This window comes from Cebus imitator, unplaced genomic scaffold (assembly GCF_001604975.1).
Source record: "Cebus imitator isolate Cc_AM_T3 unplaced genomic scaffold, Cebus_imitator-1.0 Scaffold38, whole genome shotgun sequence".
NCBI lineage: Eukaryota > Metazoa > Chordata > Mammalia > Primates > Cebidae > Cebus > Cebus imitator.
The window spans coordinates 5681657-5699971 of record NW_016107353.1 but is presented as its reverse complement, the minus strand read 5'-3'; the positions used below and the strand labels follow the sequence as shown (position 1 = coordinate 5699971).

The window sequence follows — 18315 nt, the reverse complement described above, 5'->3', positions numbered from 1 at the left end:
AAAAAAAAAAAAAAAAAAAAAAAAAAAAAAAACAGAAAAAACTACTGCTACTAATAATAATGTGATATTAGAGTACCAAAGTCCAAATAAGAGCTCCATAAATTAAGACTAACTAGAGAAGAAATCGAAGCACAAGAAAAGGAGTTTGAAGGGGCTGCAGGTAAGCGAGTTAATTGGATATGCTGATTGGAATTGGATATTCAAGAAAAGAGGCTGACATTAATTTCTGTCTGGACGTAGCTGTGATTTAAAGGAAAGGTACTAATAGGGTTACTATTTCATTCTCATTTCACCTGGAGGACTGGACACTAAATCTCTGCTGGATTTTACCTCACACACCCCTGCCCCAAAGCCAGCCCTGATAAACTGAGTTTTATCCCCCGGGTAAGGCCTGCCACACAATTAGGTTCTGAGTTCATCGTTGCCCCTAAGAAATAGGAGATCGTCCCACTTTGACCTTGGGTGCCTAAAGGGGGAAGAGTGCATGAAAGGGGAATTTGGACCTTTAGACAGCCCATCTACTCTGTTCAGCAGCAAGGGCAGCTGTGTTTGCCCATGATTAGCCCCCTCTTCAGAGATTCAGGCTGTAGCTGTGAATCTCAGTTACACCCCTCTCCAGCTGTGTGATCTCGGGAGAGTTCCCTAACTCTCCTGCGCCTCTGAGTTCTTATCTGTAAAATGGAATTAAAAATACTTGTTATCTCAGCAGTGTTAAATGAGTGGATTTTTGTTAAGAACTGTGGCAGCACGTGGCACTGTGGTAGCTATTATTAAATTCCTTAGGTGAACAGAACCCTTTCAGAATCCACATCCATCCTACTGCCTTCAAGCAGGGCCGCATTTAACCATGAAGCAAAAGGGGTTATCCTGGGTTTAAAACCCTCCTGAGAAGGAGACTACAGTCTCCCGCAGTCACCCATTCTGTAGTAAAGCCTCTAGTTCTTACTAGAGCTAGACTAAATGTCCTTGTGGCATTGTTCAGGCTGGGCATAGTGCCTCACACCTATAATCCCAGCACTTTGGGAGGCTGAGTTGGCAGGATCACTTGAGCTCAGGAGTTTGAGAGCAGCCTGGAGAACATAGTGAGACCCTGTCTCTAAAATAAAATAAAAATAGTAAATTTTAAAAATTAAAAAGTAGCCAGTTGTGGTGGTGCACGCCTGTAGTCCCAGCTACTTGGGTGGCTCAGGTGGGAGGATCGCTTGATCTTGGGAGACCGAGGCTGCGGTGAGCTGTGATTGTGCTGCTGTACTTAGCCTGGGTGACAGAGTGAGACCCTGTCTCAAATAAGTAGTTTAGGCACATTTGTCTTTTGCTCATCTCAGTAAAGACTGTCACCTTCTGCTGTACCTTGTGCTACCTAGCTTCCGAGCCTTATCCAGGCTAAATAGCCCCGGGAGCTTCTGCACTTCCACTGAGGTCAAGTCTTCCTGGAAGAATAAGATCCCAAATAGAAAAATACACTCCAGTGACTCATTCCACCTGTCCCTGTCACCTCCCTCCTCTGCCCCATCTCCAGTGCCCTCCACTGCCTGGTTGGATTTTGGGACCTGTGCAGCTTGGTGTTGGACTACGTACAAGGCTTGGTTCAGTTTATTGCTGTCACTTTGTGGGACGCCATAGGATAGACTCAGTTAGTTGGCTTTTAAATCTCCCTCTTGTTTTGGCACTGTTTGACACTCCCCTCACCACTGGCCATCCTATTTCTGGCAAAGACAGAGGAGAGCTTTGAAACCCAAAATTTCGTATCCAAGACAGAGACATGAAAGATCATAGGCTTGAACTTCGCAGGCGTCTTCCTAGTCACGTCCAGGGCATGCTCCCCATCGGCCAGGTGCTTTCCTCCAGACCCCACCAGCTGGGGCTGGTTTGAACCCTAGTTCCACCATGAATGGAAGAGTTCAGGCAAGATTAGCTCCAGTCATTTTTATAAGTCTATGATTCTCCTGTGATAGGCACCCAGCAGATTGCTTCTTCTAGTTATTCAGACAGGAACACTGAGACTCAGAGAGGTAACTCACCTAAAAATGTGTCATTAGGTAGAAATCAAGCCCCAGGCAAGAACAGAGTCAGAATGGAAACCCAGGATGCCTGAGGCCCAGACTTACACCCTGGACTCATTGGCGTGTAGCCTTAAGGGAGCAAAGGGGATCAAGGGAAGGGAAAGACCTCTGCCGCCCAGGGGATCTGCTGCCTTCTCTCTGCCAGCCCCTGCCCCCACTCTTTTCTCCTTGACACCGGGGCTCCTGGCCCCTGCTCTCCATCTTCTCTGATCCCCTGTAAGTATCTTGAAAGGTGACTCAAGCTTAGGGCAGATAGCATGGATCAGGGGGTGAGTGGGGAGCCACAGATTTCTCAGCCAATACCATCTTTCTCTCCAGAGATTTAGACTGGATGAAGTAGGATAGCTTAGTTCAGGTTCAGTACCAACAACATTTTCTGTTCTGGTTTGGTTTTAGCGCTGACAACTAAGAGTTATGTAGGTTTGATTCTGACTTCACCTGGATTGGGGTTGCAGACAGGGAAAAAGAAAAACCTTCTGATTAGGTCTCTGACTCAGTAAAACAATGTTTGGAATTGGTCCTGACCGAATGCAGCAGAGTCTGTGATGATAAGTTGTCTTTGCTTTAATTCCAGCTCTAATCTTGCCGTGGTACCATCTGGGGTCCCAGGAACCACAGAGAAAGGGCCATCACCATGGCCTTCATTCTCTCTTCTGACTTTGTGTCCAGGCCTTGCTGAATTCATGCAAGGGATAGGGTAGCTGTTCCAGCCAGCAGAAGGTTACCTTGCCTTCTGAGCCAGGAGATCCCAGACCAGGCCAGAGGGAGGGGGCTGGCTCTGCAGCTCCTGGGACCCAGCCCTGCAGCTTCCTGGACCCAGCTAGCACCTGGAGGAGACTTAAATCTCCCTGGAGAGGAGCAGCTGTCACAGGGTGGGTGGGAGAAGCACTGAGACACTTTGCCTTCAGAGGGGGGTACAGTTGAGACTCGGACAAGAGGCAGGGCCTGAACCCCCCATTTTATGGAGACAGAAAACTGAGACCAGGCCAACCAGAAGTCATGACAATCACATCTCCCTTCTACCTCCTGCAATAGCCTGAGAACTTCTGTGACTAAAAGCTGTGATATTTCTGTAAGAATCTTAAGGAACTTTGGATCTGTCCATCTAAGGGAGAATGCTGCTTTGAATGTCCAGGGGAACCATTTTAATTATGGGGCATTTTCCCAGACAGAGACTCTTGTTTTTCCTTCTGCTTGAATCTCATACTCAGAATTGCTCCAGGTTAGAGGGCGGTGGTCTCAGCCCTGTAACACCACTGCAGAGTCTTAGAGTCTCCCTGGACCCTATGAGAATGAAACCAATGGCCTCCTGACAACATTCCTGGAAGGACAGGCTTTAGTGATAGATGACAAGGCAACAGCCTTGAACAGCAGGAAGCCCATTAGCTAGGGAGAAAGAGGACAAGAGTGGAGCTTGGGGGAAAGTCCCACAAGGGGAGTGATGAGGGGTAGGAGTGGCTGAGAAGAGTTTATTTGGTTCCATTGAGGTTACCTCCTCAAGTTCAAGCCCAACCTCCCTCCCCCCCAAAGTCACCCACCAAAGCAGGTGAGGAGGAGAACATGATGTCCTTGCCTCTAGACCCTGACCTACCATATTTATCCCTGGGGTATAGGCACAAGGGCCCCGGGCAGGAATCTGCCGTTTCTACCAGCGGGGACTCCCAGGTCAGAGCTTCCCACTCCACGATGGACTCATGGTCTGTTTCCCACACACCTCGAGTCCATCCAAACCCAACAGGTACAAACCAGGCTTTGGCTCAGGCCCCTCAAGTATGCAGATTCAGGACAGTAGAGAAATAGGAATGGAAGCTCTTCCCCCATGCCCTAGCTCTGCAATCAGTAATGCTGTTGACCTTCCCCACTTGGCCAGTAAGAACTGAAAACACATCCATCCGTCCATCCATCCATCCATCCATCCATGCTAGTGTGCCCGTTGTGGCATCAGGCATATCCAAGCTTGGGACTTGGATGAACAAGTCATGGCGCCTTGCCCTGAGGAGCTCTCTGTGTGGTGTGGAGAAACAGGCAGAGGGAGAAGATGATCAAGGGCACGAGAGAATCCAAAGGGTGTAAGGGAGAAGCAGCCTTAATCCGAAAATCTTCCAGAGAAAATGTCTTTTGACCTCACTTTGATTCAGCCCCAAGGAGTCTAGGATATGCTATCAGTTGGTGCATAGTTCATTTCTTTCAACAAGCATTTCACAAGCATTCCCTTTTATCCATCATCAGCTATGTTCCCAGCTGCATGCTAGTCCTCAGAGGGTTTTAAGATAAATAGAAATGATATCCCTGCCTTCAAAATGTTGATAGGACTTACACACATCTGAAGCAATTAGAGAACAATTCAAGTAGGTGGTCAATACATGTTAGCTAGTACATATACAATGAACAAATCAATTGATTATAATCCTAGGACAAAATGTCTGGCAAAAAAAAAGGCATCACAGTGGGAGCAATTAATTAGCCGTTAGAGGGGATGGGGAAGGCTTCGTGGAGGAGGCGGGGCTTGAGCTGGAGAGTGCTCAGATGGTCAGAGGACAGTGAAAACAGGCTGGGATCATGAATATTGATCAACAGTCTGCTGCTATGCTGGAAGCAAAAAACTGGGAAAACTGGGGGTGGGGCACATTCAGACCAGGGGCTCCCTGCCACTAACTTTTTGTATGACCTTAGGGACCTCTTTGAGGTCAGCATTCAATATAGGGGCCTAGAGGAGTACTTCTAAAACCCTTGTAATAACAGCATCACCTAGGGAATCTGTTAGAAATGCACATTCTCAGGGCTCATGCCCGCTGAATCAGAAATCCTGGGGGTGGGTCTTGCAGTGCATTCCACCAAGCCCTCCAGATTCCGAGGACACACTAGTGTGAGAATCGCAGGACTACCACGCTGCTCCTCGACCCTGGCTGCTTATTAAATTCACCGGGGGAACCGTTAAGCCGAAGAAGATGCCTGGGTCCCACCCACAGAGATTGTGATGAATGGAGGTAGCCCCGGCATTCATATTTTTAAAAACTCCCCAGATGATTCTCATGTGCAGCCAGGGCTGAGAAGCACTGGACTAGATGACATCTAAGTCCTTTCTGACTTATTTGCCTCAGATGGGCTCCGAGAGACTAAGCCAGGATTCCCGGCTCCCCACATCTCACAGGGTGGATTTGTGGACAATCAGGGCATATGTTTGGGGGATGAAAGACCCTTCTGGGATCCAAAAATCTTTAATCTCTTAATGACTGGCTTTTTGATGATTTATATAAATTGTTCACCATTCCTTCATACTTGTCTGAGGCTAAGATACTGTGTACAGAGGTTGACGTTCCCACCCCACCCACCATGAAGGACTGTGCATAAACACACACACTCGCTTACACACACGTATAATACACAGTGCTATAAATAGATGTACATGCACACAAGAATAACTGCATAGGGATGTTCAAAACCATTCCCAAGGGCATAGATGCACACACAGATAAATCCACTGTCAGAAAACCCGGGCCCAGAACACTCAGACTGCTTGGGAAAGGATTCCTTTTGGGGGAAGCTGGGCTGTTTGAAAGAAGTGGCACTTCTGTCTATGGAGTAGTGATGGGGGTTAGCAATGGTCTTCTGTAAGCTACCTGCTCTGGGAAGAGGCAGGTAGCCCACAGGGGAATACTGAGGGCAGGTGCTGAAGACATCCTTGTTTCTCACACAGATTCGGGCTGATGGTCCCCCCCATGGTGGGATCCAGTATGAGATGGTCTCTGTGCTTAAAGACGGAAGCCCCATCCTCCGGGACATGGCCTTCTCCATTGATCAGCGCTACCTGTACGTCATGTCGGAGAGACAGGTAAGTGCTAACACGCATCTCTCCCTTCCAAACTCCAAGAAACTGCTGGTAATCTGTCACTTTTGTTCAGAAACTGTTCAGTCCAAGAAGAAAGACCTCTGGTCTTGCAGCACCGGGGTCCTGAGAGAGGCAGTGTCCCTGTAGGCTTTTGCAGGGAACTAGAGAGAAGCAGCCGGGGGCCAGCCACTTCCCGGAGGCTTCACTCTAGGCCACAGCCCCTGTCTCAGCAAGTGATGAACAGCCCTGCAAGAACAGGCCAGACTGCGTGGAGCAGCTTGGTGTGATTAGGAGGTAGATTTACTGCTCCCAGGCCCACAGAGTCTGCTGCTCAAGGGAGCCAAAGAAGTGTAAATAATCCAGGCCTCCAGGCTGGGCCCACTCCTGGGAGACGCAGACCTAGGATAGGGCTCCAGAAGGAGATAAAAATCTTGGCGTGAGTCTTAGACTGGTGCAGGGTAAAAGCTGGTCAGCTCTGGGAAGCTGACACCAGGCCTGTAGAGATGGGAAGTCCTGAGAGATAGACTTCTACCCTCGCCAGGAAAATAACTAAGCAAGTCTTCCACCCTCTGGGATGGATGGAGACTATCTCCTGTGAATATGTGTGAGTAGAGAGAAGGCAAATGCAGAGACAGCCATGGTGAAGGGAAAGAGAAACAGGGAAGGCAGGCAATTCATGAGATCAATGGAGATCCAGAGAGCTAAGTGAAGGCCTTAGCCAAGCCTGGCACACTGCACTCACTTGGTCAATGGGTTAATAGTTGTTCAGCAGCAGCAGGGGTCTTATCATTTTTCTAAACAGGGTAAGTAAGATACAGGCCAAAGAAGGAGAAAAAGGATTGCCAGTCTATCCCAGCAGCTAAGGATACTGACTTGAGCTAAGAAGGATACTAGTAGGGCTGGAGGACCAGGAGCTTTCACAAGGTGCTTCCACGCTTATGTCATTCTCAGATAATTCTGCAAGAATTCCAGGCTTCCTTGACCAAACTTAACCTTCCTAGAGCTCTCCTTACCTGCTTTCTTTTCGAATGTAAGGAATCTGAATTAGGGGATGTAGATGAGTAGAAGTAAGGAAGAGGCAAGTCTGCACATAACAGCATTAAGGGAAGCAGTGATGCAGTTCTGACTTGAAAATTAGTTCTTGAGGACAGATGACGTAAATCATATGATAATTGCATGCAAATTACATCGAGATCCTCTTGAACCCACCTGTCTTTTTCACCTTCTTTCATGTGGCCTCTGTCGTTGAAGTATAAACAGGCCCAGATGGGAATTTTGTGGATCTGCAGACAGCTTTGCCTAACCTAGAGTGTGTAACACAGTCATGGAAATAAACACTGACCTGTCATTCCAATGTAACAGTCAGTGGGCCTAAAAAGAACCATTCCTGGGTACATATTTATTGGGAACAAAGTTCTGGGAATCATCAAAATGAATGGGAGTTGGTCACTACCCATGAGTTGATTGCAATCTAACCAGAGAGCGACATGTACCCAAATAGCGTAATGGCATCAGATTCAATTCTATACATGCTCTACTCTTTTATCCTGCTCTTCTTTAAGAGAAAATATTTTGCATTTAATAAAAATGGTAGATGTTTGTTATATAAATTCAAGCAATACATACAGCAAAGGAAACAGCAGCAGGTCACTAAATCTCACTACCCAAAATGTAACACCATGTTAACATTTGGCGAGCACCATTCCAGTCACTTACGCAGAAATAGGTACAGATAAAAGGATGGATGGGTAGACGACAACCTATATAGATGGATAAAAGGATGGACAGAGAATTAATAGACTCACGTCTTATGCAATATTTTCAAGAGGCACTGTGTGCAGCAGAGGACCAGGCAGGTAGCTCTGGGTAAGAGCACTTTCTTAGGTTCTCTGAGCCCAGCGAAGTGGGAAAGAAGTGACCAGTGAGACCTCAGTGGGACTGAGAAGGTACCAAGGCATATATTTTAGCTGCATATCTTGTTATCCAATGAGATGCTTTTTGAAAATGCATTCAAAATGTGACCAAAGAAGAGGGGTTGGGTCAGGGCTGGAGGCTGATGAGTGGGCTTCGGGGAATGTAATCACCTCCTAGAACCATATCTGATGCCATCTCTGAGAGCATCAACCTGGCCACACCAAGTATCCACACAGCTTATTTGTAAGTAGCCCTCCTCTACCCCACGCTCTGCTTCAGGTCCCCAGTTCTTGTTACAGTCTGCACCGAAGAGTGGCGTTTAGCAGTAGCCAACCACAGTGAGCAGATATAGGAAGAATTTGGGTTTCTTGCCATGGGCTGTCTCTGGTCAAGTGAGATATTAGTAGGGGGAGCTCCCTGTACCACGTGGAGCTGTGATTAGGAGGCAAAGTCTAAGGGGGATTTGTCACCTGGAGAGCCGTAAATTGTGTAGAAACAGGTAGCCAGGTGACTTCACCAAGGGCTGAGCCCAAAGATGAAAGCCAAGAGCAGTTCAGGAGGCCCATCGGTCTGAAGCCAGCTGTGGATTAAGTACTCACACACGGCTCAGATGTCTTCAAGGACGCAGCTGAATGAGTGTCAGGAGAATAATCTATAAAAATGAAATCAGATGTCCTGGGTTCTAGTCCAGCCTGTGCTATAACTGACAGTAGAATCCTCTCACAGCTTCGGTTCCTCTTTCATAGATGAGAGGGGCTGTGTCAGATAACAGGCTTGTCTCTGAAGTCCACAGGACTGATTTGGACCTCATTTCGCCATGCTCTATATCTGAGTGGCTTTGCACAAGTCACTTAACCTCACTGTTTCTCACACAAGGTCAGTGTGAGGCTCAGCTGAGACAACAAATGGGGAATTTCTTTTTACACTGCCTCAGATGCCACATTCTATAAGGCCCCTTCCAGCGCTCATGCTTCATGATCCCATTTCTCAGGAGTATAGAGACCGTGTGTGATAAGGAGGGGGCAGGGGAACATGACACCGCCAGTCATCCTCAGCCTAAGCAGGAGATCTATGTTCGAGGCCTGGCTCCACCTCTGACTTCAGGGGTGACCTGGGCCTTCAGCTTCTCAGGGTCTCAGTTTCCTCATCTTTAAAGACAGAGATTATAAATCTAACTCTAAAGTCTCTTCCAGATCTTATAAAACTTTGTCTGAGGCCGGGCGCGGTGGCTCAAGCCTGTAATCCCAGCACTTTGGGAGGCCGAGGCGGGTGGATCACGAGGTCAAGAGATCGAGACCATCCTGGTCAACATGGTGAAACCCTGTCTCTACTAAAACTACAAAAAATTAGCTGGGCATGGTGGCGCGTGCCTGTAGTCCCAGCTACTCAGGAGGGTGAGGCAGGAGAATTGCTTGAACCCGGGAGGCGGAGGTTGCGGTGAGCCAAGATCGCGCCATTGCACTCCAGCCTGGGTAACAGGAGCGAAACTCCGTCTAAAAAAAAAAAAAAAAAACTTTGTCTGAGGTCCTAGAATTGGGACTTTGCTCTGTCTCCAGAAGATGATACAATAAGCGCTAGAGATGGGCTTGAGACTGAACCAAAAGCATGGTGTTCTCTTTTTTGATTTTTAATTTCAAATCTGTTTTGTTTTGTTTTGTTTTGAGACCTGTCTGAAAACAGGTCTTGCTCTGTTGCCCAGGTTGGAGTGCGGTCATGCTACCTCAGCTCACTATAACCTCTGCCTCCTGGATTAAAGCGATTCTCCTCCCTCAGCCTCCAAGTAGCTGGGACTGCAGGCGCACACCACATGCCTGGCTAATTTTTGTATTTTTAGAAGAGGTGGACCTTTGCCATGTTGGCCAGGCTGCTCTCGAACTCCCGACCTCAAGTGATCCACCAACCTCAGCCTCCCAAAGTGTTGGGATTATAGGTGTAGCCACTGCACCCAGCCAATTTAAAAATTTTCCGTAAATGCCCAGTCTGGTCTCAAACTCCTGTACTCAAGGGATCCATACACCTCAGCCTCCCAAAGTCCTGTGATTACAAGAGCAAGCCACGACGCCTGGCCAGCACAGTGTTCTTAAGGAGAGATTTCTGAGGCCACATGTGCTCATATGAGCATCTTCCCTGAAGGGCGAACACTGTAGAGAAAACTAGAATGCTGGTTTGGTTATGGATGTGCACAGACGCTCTTTGACTTATGATGGAGTTGTCTCCCAGTCAAGCCATTGTAGGTTGAAAATATCGTATGTCAAATACATGTTTAATACACCTAACCTACCAAGCATCATAGCTTAGCCTCGCCTACCTTAAACATGCTCAGAACACCTACCTTTGCCTACAATTGGGCAAAATCATCTACCGCAAAGCCAATTTTATAATTAAGTGTTGAATATCTCATGTCATGTGTGAAAGATTGTACTGATGGTGAAGGAGAGAATGGTTGCATGGGTACTTGAAGAACAATTTCTACTTAATGTGTATTGCTTTCATACCATTGTAAAGTCAAAAAAATCATACGTTGGGTCATCATAAGTTGAGACGGTCTATATTCCCACTTTGAGGCAGGAATGTAAGATTTTAGAGTTCTCTAAAAGTCCTGAGACTTTTTAAGACATCATGGGAATGGGTTTTTCATCATTTCACTTTAAAACAAATCTCTGGGCAACCTACTCTCATTGTTATCTTCCACCCTGCCCCCAACCCTTGTCTCCCTGTTCCCCTACCACTCCTCCAAACATGACACATGTAATATTCTTGGGGCGGTGAGAGTGGAACATACTGTGAGAGTGAAACCAAGTCTCTGGTCTTACATTCTCCCTAGAGAGGCTTTCATGTCCCCACAGAGCTAGAACAATCCAATATAGTACTCATGGTTCTCTCTCACTCTCAATTAATTAATTAAATGTAATTAAGAAATAGGACTAGTAAGTGTTGGGTCGTTAGTGTCACTGCCTAAGAAGTCAATGTTAATATACGGTTAATAGAGCTAAGGCTGGCCAGTCCCAGAGGAACAATTGGGAACTGATTCCCCAATCCTGTTAATTGCCCAGGTGCTCCACGGAGAGGATGCCTGGCTCTTTCCTAGAAAGTCTGCCCCAGCTTCATTGACAGCCAACCAGCAGATGTTATGAACATGAATTCCAGTTGCTCCCACATCCTCAGTGTCTAATGGAAGTCAGGCAGCGAGTCCAGGGAAAATCAGGCTATGAGCCAAGTGAAAAACCAAGCAACGAGATGAAAAGAAACTTGATAGCCCCAGTTTCCACCCAACTTGTCAGGCTGGCCACTCCCAGAAAGGGAGTATAACTCTATACACAGGGTGGATGGGAAAAGAGTATAGGGATGGAAGCAATTATTCTATTTTATACTTTAATTAGTTTGAATTAGCAGAGGGAATAGAGGCATAAAATGATCCAGCGAAGGGTGAAATGGAAAAAGGGAGTCACAGTGGAGAACAGCTCCATACAGACTGGAAGGGGCCTTGGGAACAGCAGAAAGGATGGTGATGGGTGTGTGTGTTTGGAGTGGGTGGGGGGCATGGGAGTCTGTTCTCCATTTCGAGGCCTGGAGAGGCAAAATAGCACAGATGTTAAGAGCTGGCACATGGGAGTCAGGCTAACCTCCATTCCATAGACACTAACTAAGTATATGGCTTCCAGAATGTCATTCAACTTCTCTAAACCTCAGTTTTTTCATCTGTGTAATGGGCCTAACACAAGTGTTGTGAGGATTGAGAGAATGTATATAAATCACCCAGCTGCCATGTCTGGCACAGTGATTCCAATAAGTGGTGGTAATTATTATCACTAGTGTTGTTCTTAGAACTTCTTTGGAACTTCAGAAAGTGTTAGAGACATCTCCTCCACAAATTACAGCTGGCACAGAGTTCCCAGTTTCAGGCAGTGGCCTCCAACTGCCGTTCCTCCTGCTGCCTCCCAAGTGCAGCCTCAGAAGCCTCTGGCCCGGCTGCATGACAGCACTCGGCTGAGTCTCTCCTAATCTGCTATTTATTTTAAAAATCCAGGAATGTGCCTGGCAGACTAAACAGTCCCGCTCCCCTCAGTACACAGGGAAGCAGCCTTAGGCCGATGTGTGAGGCCCGAAGGCCAGGAGAGTAGGCTTCTGTGGAGAGAAGGGAGGGGTACCCTGAGTCCTGGTCAGCCCCCAAGCCCTCTGAGCCCAGGGCTGCATGCATGGATGCCGGGCTGCAAAGGGAATGCTTATGGGACTTTTCATTTCTGGCCTCTCCAGGTAAGTAACAAAGTCTCAAGCTCATTGCAAAAGATGGGCTTGCCACTCTCCAGGCAGTGAACGTTCAGGCCCCAGTTCTGAATGTCCTAGATATGCTTGTAGTTGGCACACTGTTCTGGTTATTTATTGCTATGTAACAAACCACCCCCAGGTTTGGGGATATTAAAAAAAAAAAAAAAACATTTCATTATGCTCAAAGACTGTGTAAGTCAGGAATTCAGATAGGGTACACGGAAGATGACTCATATCTATTCTATAATGTCTGCAGCCTCTGCTGGGATGACATGAATGACTGGGGCTGATTAGAAGGACAAGGGACTAGAATCAACTGGAGGCTTCTCCTCCTACATGTCTGAGAAGTAGAAGCTGGGATCGGCTGGGACTGTTGACCACAGTGCCTTAGACAAGACCCCGCCATGTGTATTGGGCTTCCTCATAGCATGGCAGCCCCCAAGACAGTCAGAATTCTCGCTCATGGCAGCTCAAGACTCCAAGAGTGAGTACTCCCTACAGTAAGATAGAAATTTTTGTGACTTGCCTTTGGCAGTCATGGTCAGTCGTCTCCTCTACTTGCCTCTTCCCACTGCTGCCCACCACCCACGTGATTCTGATGCATGTGGTCCATCAGCACAAGTTAACAACATGATTCCCCAGCTGCCAAAGTCATGGAACCACAGAGCATCAGAGCTGGTAAGGACTGTACAGATCACCCATTCTGACCCCAGATGAGAAAGATGAGGGCCAAAGGGCACCCCGTTTAGCTACCCCATCAGCATTGTGCAACACCCAACACCCAGCTGGAGTCATCAGCTGGTTTGATTTCTTCAAACATATGGGAAAGCACTGACAGCTTTAAACCTTGATGTTGGTTTGCTGAAGGTTGTGTAAGTCCTAAGTGAGGTCTGTCAAATGCCTATGGCCCCTGAAAATGCTCTCAGGAAGGGTTTGCAGGAATACATCAGTAGCCAGGTCACACTGCCTGGAAATTGCCCCATCAGGAGTATGCTGCTTATAAATGGCATTCTTCCTGTGGCAATATTGTCTCATCCTGCACAGGAGCAGGCCTCTCAGTGGCCTACCTTCAGTATACAGGGGAATGCGACCTCATCCCCATGGATTACAGGAAACTGACTTTTTAACCACATCTGTTCTACGTAATTTAAGATAGTTGGGGCAAGGAGACTGTCAGCCTGGAGTTTTCAGAAACAAAAATTATTTGGAAAGATCATAAACCCACCCTTTCCTGAAGGTCTTAAAGGCAGGATAGACACCCCCCCATCACCCCTTAAGAAATTCTTTGCATTGTTTGAACACCCTATGCAATGTCTGGGGAGAGATGGAAGGACAGGCCAGACTCTTAGCATGCCATCCAGCAATGTCCAGCAGCTGCAGCAGAGGAAATTAATTCTGGTTTCCTCAGTTTGGAGGAGGCCCTGTCGACTACTAACCTGGATCTAGAGCCAAAAATAAGAACTCCTTTCAGAGGTGCTATTGCGGCCCGTGGGGCAGTAAGTCTTCTACCTGTAGCCAAAGCTACTGAACTGTCAAGTCTCTAAGGCACCTAAAGACCTTGGGGAAGAGAAAGAAAAAATGTGGAGAGCCACACTTCCAGATGTCCCCTGCTCATTTATTTTGACATCTCAGACTATTATTTTGATTGGGCACATTTGTTTAGTCCAGGCGATAAGGCTTCCCAGGGCGCAGGCTGAGCATGCCAAGGTGTATTTTTACAAGGCAGGCAAGGTCTCAGTAACAGGAGACCTCCCTTCTGCCTGGGCTGGGAGGCCTTGGCTAAGCCTCTGGGGAGGAGGGAATGTGAGGGGGCAGGGAGGAGAGTTGAGCCTGAGGGACTCTGGGGAGAATTACAGAGTTTGCGGATTAGGAGAGTGAGGATAAGCGAATTGCTGCTGCACTTTTGTTTTAAAATGTGTCACTTTCAATCCGAGCCTTTGATGCACATGTGTTTCTGATTAAGGATGCAGGACCCCAGTGTGGCCCAGGAGCTGAGCGCTCAGATCAGCGCCTTTCCCAAAGAAAGGGGGGAATCCTGCGTCCCAGGGCTGCGGGTGCAGGCAACAGTGACCACCTCAAACCCGGGGTTTGACTTTTACCTCTTTCTTTCCCCATTTGAAATGTCCAGGAACAAAGAGGCAGACAGGGAGCTGATTCTCTGGCTATTAATACTCTCATGGGAGCATTTTTTTAAATGAATATTTTCACATGAGGGAAAGGAAATGCAAACCCACCCTATTAATCAGACACTTGGCTTGTTCTATTTAAGAGAGAAAACTTCAGCCTCTTATTTTGAAATCCTTTGGTTTGGAAAAAAATGATTAAATACAATGCCCAGGCTGAGAGAAGTGGTGCCAAGAACCTCATTTCTCTAAATGGGCGGGGGATTGGAGACTCTTTCTCTAAACCTTGAAAAGGGATTTGATTTTTCTTTCTAGATAGATAGTGCTGAAGGTTGACACTCTGACTGCCCAGAGCGATTTTCCTATGACCGGGAGATGGGAAATTATAGCATCTCACCAGAAGGAAACTTACCCTTCCCCATTCTTTTAAATAAGGGGAAACTGAGGCCTCCAGAGAGGAGTCAATTGCCTCGGTCATCATCTGAATTACCAGAAGAATCAGGTTAAATCCTGAGTAATCTGGTCTAGCCCAGCATCCTTTTCCTGACTTGACAGCAGTTTCACTCAGCACGGGCAAGCGTGAACACCTACTGCGTTTAAAAACTTTCAATTAACAAAATTAAAAAGACCTAGGCCTCAGAGGGTTCCCAAAGATGTTCCGAAGGGTCAAATTAAAATAGGGAAGGATTTGCATATCGTTTGCATACGCAGACTCATTCATTCAATAGACCATTAAGTGTCTACCATGTGTAATGCATAGAGCTGTCCACTGACAAGTCATTTGCATATGTAGATATAGATAGGGCTGTCTTTCTAAGTAATATTCCAGCAAAGTCTCCTAAATAGAACTGCCATGAAGATAAGTACTTTCTTGATTTCTTTCTGCTGTTTTCAATGCAATAATAGACTATTAAGTATGCTTTTGTAGAGCAAAAAAATAAGATAGAATCCCTGCCCTCAAGGTGGTCAAATTCTGGAGGGCTGCAATGGTGTATAGATAAATAACAAGACATGGTTATTTATTTGTATATCGGAGCAATGCTGTAGAAGAGATGTACTGTGTAGTCAATGATTAAAGTAACTCCTAAACACATACCAGCAGGAAGGGACCTGTCCTGGTTCCCTCCATAATTGGGGTCACTCAAGGGATTCACCCTCTTTCTAACACAAGAATCCAGAGCTGGTTTATCCAGAGATTATCTAGTTAAGAGCAACCCTTTATTTTACAGAAGAGGAGATGAGAGGTTTGAGGGGGAAGTAACTGCAGAGAAGACAGGGTATAAACTGAATGTGGAGAGGCAGTGATTGACCAGCAGTAGTTTTCTGGCAGCCATGAAGAGCAGGGGCTCTAGAGTCTCTGAGTCAGCCTGGGTTTGAGTCCTGGCTCTACTGCTTACTGCCGTGTGACCTTGGGTGAGTTGCTTCATCTTTCTGTGCTTCAGTTACCTCACCCGTAAAATGGGCACAATTAGGGCATCTGTTTGAAGATTAAAGTAAGTAAATTAATGCATAAAACTACTCTGGAAAGTACCAGGAACATACTACCTGCTTAGTAAATGGTAGCAGCAGTAATTATATTTTCACGGTTGTGCCCCCATACATCGTCATCAGGCCAAGCCCTGCAGATCGTGCTTTGCAAACAGCCACACCTAAAAAAAGCATAACCACCCTGCCTTGCCTCTCAGCCCTGCCTTATTTAAGCTGTGTTGAAATCTAACTAATATTTTTGCCGTGTTTTTATTTTAGTTTACAGACATGACCTCAGCTAATACACCGGTCCCATGAGATAAGTATTATTGTCCTTGCCTTTTTTAACAGATAACAAAACTGAAATCCAAGCTGACTAAGTAATTTGCCCAGGGCCACCAAGCTGCCCAGCAGCAGGGCTGGGACTCCGCCCCACACCTCTGAAGCCAAATCCACACGTCTTCAGCTTCCTGAGACAGCGCCCCCTGGCCGCCCTGTGGCTGCAGAAGGCTCCTCCCATCCTGCTCTCCCCACAGCCCGCTCCCAATTAAGAAAAGGGTCCAGAGGTAGCTTTCGGGGCTCCAGGAGACCCTCCCTTGACACCTGCAAGGAGACTGGAGTAGTGCACTGTTCTGTCTAAAAAACCAATAAAGGAAAGCAAGCACTGCCCCGGGCCCCACATGGGCAGTGAGAGGAAATGCCTCTGGTGGTTTCAGCGTGCAGGGAATAAAAGCACCACGCCCCAGGAAGTTACTGCTGAGTTTATCCTGTGCAGCAGGCCCAGCGCCTCACAAGCATGATCCCCCCTCCTCACAGCAACCTGGGAAGACAGGTGTTATCTCCCCCGATTGACAAATGAGGAAGTCCAGGTGCAGCAATGTTGAGGGATCCGAACTAGGTGTTTCTAGGACTTTTAGGAGGCAGAGCCACCAGTGGGGAGCCTGTCTGAGTGGTTGCAAAGCCCCTGCACTGCTTACCGTCCCCCAGCACCAGGAGAGGCCAGAGACCCCAGTGGGAGACATCATGACTCCCAGACATATTTTCCTACCCCCATCCAAAGCTCTGTCAGTCTGGCAAAGGAAAAACCTTTGCAAGGAGGGCGGCTGCAGAACACAGGTGAGGCATCCAAGCCTGATTCAGCCTCTCTGGTGCTGTTTCAAGTGTGAGCCATGCAAACCCCTATCAGCTCAATCACTGGCCCTAAGTAAGAGGTTCTCAGGCTCAAGAAAGCCTCCTGTGTTCGCCATCTTAACTCTCTTATCCAGCCAGACACAGGTCGGGGGTGGGGGCAGAATGACACCCCAAAGCTCTGCAGCCTCCTTTTCACCTCCTTCCAGGAGCGATCCCTTGTGCTCCCTGTGTTGAGTTTCGGTAATTGAATGTGCTTTATTTAGACCATAACGTTTAGTGCCACTTTGGATTTCCAATTAGGCTTCAATCAGATGCCGAGAATCTGATTCGTTTTGTTGTTTTGATCAACACAAAAGATGGCAACATCAGAGGAGCCGTCAGGAAAAGTTATTTCCATCCACTGATGACTAGGACAGTTTCTGTAGTGTGAAGATACAGGTTCGGAGGTGTCAAGAGAAGCATCCTGCATCAGGGAGGGGAGCGGGGCAAAGCTGAAGTCAGCGGACCCCTGGAGATAGGCACAATTCCAAGTCCTGAAGTGTGTGGTCGGGACTTGACAAGGCTCCTCTATATGTGGGCCAGGGCCCTGGGTGTCCCTGAGGGAGGGGAAAGGTGTTGGTCTCCACCCCAGCAGTTTTCTCATACAAATGGTTCAGGCTTGGACAGCCCCTCTCAGGCCTTTGGGAGGCTTTGTGAACATAGGGTTCCCAGGAGGTGGGAAACTGACCACCGCTGGTTGATTTCTTTAGGGAAGGCCTCTGAACACCTCAGCCAGAAGTGACCAGCTGTACTTGTTTATAGAAATATGTGGGGGCTTTTTCTCACCACTTGTGAGTTCTGGCCAGCCACTCACACCTGCTGCCTGTCAGAGAAGGCTTCTCCATGGGGTTGATCCTAGGCACAATATTTGGAATCCAACTTTGAACTGCCAGGGAGTTTGTTGCAGGAGAGAGGTGACAGGATGGCAGAGGGGGAATGGGAGAGTGGCCTGAGGAGTGGCAGGTAAGAGACTGCCTGTGCCAGTCATCAAGAGTCGCTCACCATGCGTGTGAATCAAGGCCAGCCGGAGCCTCATCTTCCCCATTGATAAAATGTGTTTCAATGCCTCTCGCGGCCATGACGTCGGGTACATTCTGGCCATGAATGTGTATGGAACGGAGGCTGTGTGCACAGCGCTCGGAGGCTGATCTGGGTTCGAGTACGTTTGTGCTTGTAAGAACAGAAGTTGGTGGGTGTGGTGAGTGGGAGGAGAGCAACATTCCTGCGTGTTCTGGGGGTGTTAGTGTCTACACTGTGTTATTGTTAGTGTCTACACTGTGTTAGTGTTGTTAGTGTGTCTACACTGTGTTAGTGTTGTTAGTGTCTGCACTGTGTTAGTGTTAGTGTTAGTGTCTACACTGTGTTAGTGTCTACACTGTGTTAGTGTTGTTACTGTCTATGCTGTGTTAGTGTCTACACTGTGTTAGTGTTAGTGTCTACACTGTGTTAGTGTTGTTAGTGTCTATACTGTGTTAGTGTTAGT

The 18315-nt window shown here is 47.4% G+C and overlaps 1 protein-coding gene across 1 annotated transcript in view; it reads left to right on the top strand.

The window, feature by feature from the left end:
• The window catches only part of PLXNA2 (plexin A2), a 222479-nt gene that overhangs the window by 95030 nt on the left and 109134 nt on the right, over nt 1–18315 (top strand). The window contains exon 4 of the mRNA XM_017525546.2: nt 5761–5895. Within this exon, the coding sequence (XP_017381035.1) occupies nt 5761–5895 (135 nt within the window). The remainder of the gene's footprint in view (nt 1–5760; nt 5896–18315) is intronic.